This window comes from Mandrillus leucophaeus, unplaced genomic scaffold (genome assembly GCF_000951045.1).
Source record: "Mandrillus leucophaeus isolate KB7577 unplaced genomic scaffold, Mleu.le_1.0 Scaffold182, whole genome shotgun sequence".
NCBI classification, from domain to species: Eukaryota; Metazoa; Chordata; class Mammalia; order Primates; family Cercopithecidae; genus Mandrillus; species Mandrillus leucophaeus.
Window position 1 is genome coordinate 1,829,955 of NW_012101832.1, and position 6,112 is coordinate 1,836,066.

The window sequence follows — 6,112 nt, forward strand, 5'->3', positions numbered from 1 at the left end:
GGATCACTTGAGTTCAGGAGTTCAAGACCAGTCTGGCCAAATTGGTGAAACCTGTCTCTACTAAAAACACAAAAATTAGCTGGAAATTGCTTGAACCCAGGAGGTGGAGATTGCAGTGAGCCGAGATTGTGCCACAGCACTCCAGCCTGGGTAACAGAGCAAGTCTCTGTCTCAAAAAAAAAAAAAAAAAAAAAAAAGTGTATTTGTAAAACCCAAGATAATCAACAATACAATGAAATCAAACGACGAGGAAGTTAAGTAAGGTAGTAGGATATAAAATTAACACACAAAAATCAATAAAGAAAACTTCAACTTACAATAGCAAGACAAAAGGCTCAATCTTTGTAATCAACTAACAAGAAACATAAAATCTAAATTTTAAAACATTTCTAAAGTTGGGTACAGTGGCTCTTGCTTGTAATCCCAGTTGCTAGGGAGGCTGAGACCCCTGGTAATCACTTGAGCCCAAGAGTTGAGGCTGTAGTGAGCTATGATCATGCCACTGAACTCCAGCCTGGGCAACAGAGCAGGACCCCATATCAAAACAAAAAAGAACAAAAAAATCAAAAACACTCCTAAAAAACACAAAAGCAGATCTGACTAGATGGAAACACATCCATAAAGTGTATGCATATGTATTTGCCTATGTATGTATATGCATTTGTGTGAATAAATACATTTAGTGTGACCCAAATAAAAATGCTAACAAGTTTTTTTCTCTAGAACTAATAAAGGTGATTCCTAAATTCACATAGAAAAATAAATGCGCAACTATACCTATGAAGTTTTGCAAGAAAAAAAATGAGGAGGACTAGCTCTCTACCACACATTAAAATATACCATAAAGCCTCTATAATTAAAATAGTATGCTCTGGTACATGAATAGAAAGACGAGCAGTGAGCTGAGATCACACCACTGCACCCTAGCCTGGGTGACAGAACAAGACCCCATTCTTAAAAAAACAAAAAAGAAAGAAAAAAAAGAAAATCCAGAAATAGACTCATAGACATATAAAAATTAGGTATATGATGAAGATGGTTTCTTAAGTTTGGGGAAAAGATGGACTTTTCAAATAAATGTTACAGGTTGGATATCCTTTATGCTTGGGACCAGAAGTGTTTTGAATTCCAGACTCTTCCAGATTTTGGAATATTTGCATTATACTTAGCAGTTGAGCATCCCTGATCTGAAGCTCTGAAATCTGAAGTGCTCCAATGAGTCTTTCCTTTGAGCATGACCTCTGAGTGTCATGTCAGCTCTCAAAAAGTTTCATTTTGGGCCGGGCACGGTGGCTCACACCTGTAATCCCAGCACTTTGGGAGGCCGAGGCAGGTGGATCACAAGGTCAGGAGATCGTAGCCATCCTGGTTAACCCGGTGAAACCCCATCTACTAAAAATACAAAAAGAAATTAGCCGGGCATGGTGGTGGGCACCTGTAGTCCCAGCTACTTGGGAGGCTGAGGCAGGAGAATGGCATGAACCCGGGAGACGGAGCTTGCAGTGAGCTGAGATCATGCCACTGCACTCCGGCCTAGGCGACAGAGCAAGACTCCGCCTCAAAAAAAAAAAAAAAAAAGTTTCAGATTTTGGAGCATTTCAAATTTTGGATTAGGGACACTCAACTTGTATTATGAACAACTAGATAGACATGATACAAAAAGATAAACATGATTCGTACTTCAGAATAAGCTTAAATTGTTAAAAGATTCAAATGTAAAAAAAATTAAAACAAGTTTTAGAACAAAGCATGAATAATTTTTTTCATAACCTGGCTGTGACAAAAATCTTTCAAACTTTGACTAAAAGTACGTATTTAATAAAACACTGATAAAATCTTCTGTTTAGAACAAAAATTCCACATTTACATGTCAAAAAACACCATAAGTCAAAAGCACAAACTGGGAAACAATATTTCTAACGTATCACAGATAAAGAATTAATCTCTCTAATATATAAGAACTCTAAAAAAATTTTTAAAACTCTAAAACTCGAGAGAAGACCAAAAATCGTGACCAAAAAAGGACAAAATGCATGAACAGATAGTTCTCAAATAAATGACTCTTAAATGTAAAAATATACTCAACCTCGCTTATAAGAGAAATAAAAATTAAAACCACATTCACATATCATGTTTTACCAATCACACCAGAAAAAATTTAAAAGCTTGGTAATAAATTTTGTTGGTGAGGCTGTAGGGGAAACAGGTACTCTAATACACTGCTGGTGGGAATGCGAAACGGTGAAATCTCAAAGGAGGGGAATTTGGCTATTTCTAACAAAACTACACATGTATTTACCCTTTAATGCAACAACTTCACTCTAGGAACTTACTCTGATAGGAAAAAATACACACAGTTATTCAGTTGTAATAGCACAATTTCGGAAACAACAACTGAAATGTCCACACATATAAGTCTTGTTGGCCAGGTGTGGTGGCTCACGCGTGTAATCCCTCTGGGAGGCCGAGGCAGGCAGATCACCTGAGGTCAGGAGTTGGAGATCAGCCTGGCCAACATGGTGAAATCCCATCTCTAATAAAAATACAAAAAAACTATCCAGGCATGGTGACAGGAGCCTATAATCCCAGCTTCTTGGGAGGCGAAGGCAGGAGAATCGCTTGAACCCAGGAGGTGGAGGTTGAGGTTACAGTGAGACAAGATCGTGCCACTGCACTTCAGTCTGGGCTACAGAGCACAGAGTAAGACTCTGTCTCAAAAAAAAAAAAAAAAAAAAAGAGTCTTGTTGATTAAACTATAATTCTTCTACACAATGAATGTATGGTTTAAAAAATGAAGATGTCTGTGAATCCATATTAAGTGATTTCCAAGACATATTAAGTAAAAAAGCAAAGGATTACGTAATATACCCTTCTTTTTTGTAAGGAAGAATGGGAAATAAGAATGTGTGTGTATGTTCATTTTGGTAAAAAGAAATAGAAAAAAATAAACCTGAAATGTGTTACTTTGGGGATGGGTGAAAATGGGACGGAAGAGACAGGAAAGATACTGAGAATGTATCCTTATTCACTTCCTATACCTTGAGTATAACTTTTTGAATAGTTTTAACTTTTGAGCTATGTTAATGCTTTACAGATTTAAAAATAAGTTTAATCAACAAAGATAGAAAAATAAAGTCCTAAAGTTGAATACAAATAGAAACAAATCTAATTATATATGAAATTACAGAAAAAATAATTCAGATAATTTTTGAATACAGTACACAGTGGGTCATAGGCTAAGGACTAAAACAAATCCAAAGAAATATTCAATTTTATTTAGCAGGTTTGTTATTGGTAGAAATACGAGTGTAATTCTAAAACTATCTTATATTTATTGTAGAATAAAACAAATAAGTAAATATATTGAAGTTGTTGCTGGGAACTAGGGTTCTCCCTACAGGAAAGGAAGATATAAATGTGGAAAGGAGGAAGATTCCTATGGTATTGAGTTGAAACTAGACTGAGTGCTCTTATGCTGAGGAAGACATGTCAAAAAGCCACAGGAAAAAAAGTTTTATCTGTTCCCATTTGTACTTTCAATTTAGTACATGTCTGCTGCAACTTACTTGAATATAAAATATAGCAATGTGAAATTATTTTTTAAAAAAAAGCCACAGGAGACAGCTTGAAGGGGCTCCCACTGACCACATTTGGGAAAACGTTAAGTATCATAAAGAATAATGGTAATACCAAATATAGAAGCCCATAATGATACTCTCATATTTTTATAACAGAGGGAAAACAATTAGCAACTGGTGAATCTAGATGAAGAGTATGCTGGTGTTTAATGGACCACTCCTTCTGCTTTTCTGTAAAGTTTGAAATCATTCAAAGCAAAAAAGAGAGCAAACAAAACCAAACAATGAGATTCCACTTTAATATGGAAAATGTTAGAAAGCTAGAAAAAGCGAAGGCAGCAATGCAGAGATATAGGAATGCTGAAGTACTACGGGTGGGAATGTGTGCTGGTACAGCCATTCTGGAGCTTAAACTGGGCACTACTGAGTCAAATTAAATTAATATATGCATATACTATGACTTGGCAATTCTACTTCTGGGTATATATCTGTGGTAGTTGTTAATACTTTTTACCAAATATTTCTAGCTTTGCACCTTCTAGGTACGTGGTGAGATTACATTTCCTCACCCTCTTGAAAGGTATAGGTGGTTTTGTGGAAAGTGATTTGACTAATAAAATATAAATAGATAAAATATGCCCTTTTCCCACTGAAGCAGTAATCATGAAAGCTTTTATCAGGATGAAATCTCCATCAATCTGCATCCCTTGAGTGACTATGATGAGCTGAGTGGCTCCGCTGATTTGGGTTGAACATGTAATAAGAGTGAAAAATAAATATTGACTGTGTTGGTTAAAAAATGGACAAATGATACCTAGTTTACAGGATCACTGTAATAATTCCCAAAGATAATGCAGGTCAAGTTTCCAGTATACTGACTGACGTAGTATGTGCTCAGTAAATGCTGGTTCTCTCCCGGCCCTTCTCTCCCCTTTATTCTGCTAACATGGCAGATATATCCTCACCTGGATCTGTTGGAAGAAACGTGTAATATCTTGATCTGGCTGATTTCCAGAGGCCAGCATCCGACTTTTGTTTTCCATGAATTGCTGCAGCTTACCAGAGAGATGTTCAAACATCTCTGCCTGGGGCAGAAGCTTCTTTAGGGAGCTCTCCTTTTCTTGCTGCTGTAAACAGAGCTGTTCGAACCGCTGGCTCACCTCTGCCAGTTTGCCCTGCAGCACTGCTGCTGTGGTACTGTCTGCTGTCTCCATGAATCGGGTCACCATCTCACGGGTGGCCTCCAAGCTGCTCTTTTGCCGAGCAATGTCCTGCTTCAATTTCTGTCATGAAGAACACGTCTGTCAGCTCTTGGCTCACTTATTCCAGGACATCTGAGCCACAAACTAATAACTATATGCTATCTCACAAGGGGGACTGGAGGACTGCAACTGAGCCTTCAGAAGACCACACATCTCATCCCCTTAGCTCTCCACTCCTTCTACCACATGACTTTGCTATCACCACTTTCATTCCAGCTCAACTGGGTAGAAATATCTTTACATGGATTAGTTATCATTTCTAAATCTTATTAGATGATTCGCAGATGTTAAGTTCTCTCTTGTTACTTTTTTAACATTATATAATGATGGCACATAGCAAACATACCCTCTCCACTGGCTCTTGGGACACAGGTCTTACCATATTTGTGGCTAAGGCTTCCTGGATGACTCCTGATGAGAGTGATGCCACCTGCTTCCCTTCCAGGTTTTGTTCAACTTCCCCAATAGACTGTGACAGGCTCTCCAGGCTTTCCTGGACACTCTGAGATTGGGCAATTGCTTTCTGCAGCAGAGAAGATCGCTCAGCCAGGCTATAGGAGAGGCTTTGGAAGTGGCTGAGTATGGAATCTGAAAAATCAGGCCACGAAAAGAAAGAGTGGAGACAATTTTTGTATTATGCTTTTAAAGACTGTATTTAAATTGCTCACTTAAAATCTTTACTATTATCAATTTTTTTATAGGGATGTGGTCTCAATATGTTGCCCACGCTGGTCTTGAACTCCTGGCCTCAAGCAATCTTCCTGCTTCAGCCTCCTAAAGTGCCTGGATTACAGGCATGAGCCACCATGCCCAGTCCTACATTGAACATAGTAATTGTAATAATAATTGACATTAAGACCAATGGAAGAAATAAGCTTGAAATGAATTAGTATTAGAGCCAAGTTCAATAAGCATTATTTATTTACCGCATACAAAAAACCAGAAATTGTACTAGATGCTGAGGACTAAAGATACTTAAGTATCTTATCTGACATCTACAACTTAAAGACTTTGAAACAGAGCATAGGCAGAGGAAGACACATCAAAATCAATGATAAAAATAAAATCTTAAGTGGTATATTAATACTAGAAGTACTGTCCTTGAGAAGCCCAGAAGGAAGAATAATTATCTTTCGTTTCTTTTAAGGAGTGGAATGGCTAAGTCAAGCTATTTAACATACGCATTACCTCACATACTTATCAGTTTTTTGTGGTGAAAACACTTACAATATACACTCGTAGCAATTTTCAAGCATATGAGATATATATATA

At 37.4% G+C, this 6,112-nt stretch overlaps 1 protein-coding gene across 1 annotated transcript in view; it reads right to left on the minus strand.

Annotated features, from left to right (window-relative positions):
* The window catches only part of MACF1 (microtubule-actin crosslinking factor 1), a 459,246-nt gene that overhangs the window by 138,150 nt on the left and 314,984 nt on the right, over window positions 1–6,112 (minus strand). Inside the window, exons 43-44 of the mRNA XM_011977683.1 lie at window positions 5,220–5,428; window positions 4,544–4,861 (exon numbers count right to left, since the gene is read on the minus strand). Of these exons, the coding sequence (XP_011833073.1) occupies window positions 4,544–4,861; window positions 5,220–5,428 (527 nt within the window). The remainder of the gene's footprint in view (window positions 1–4,543; window positions 4,862–5,219; window positions 5,429–6,112) is intronic.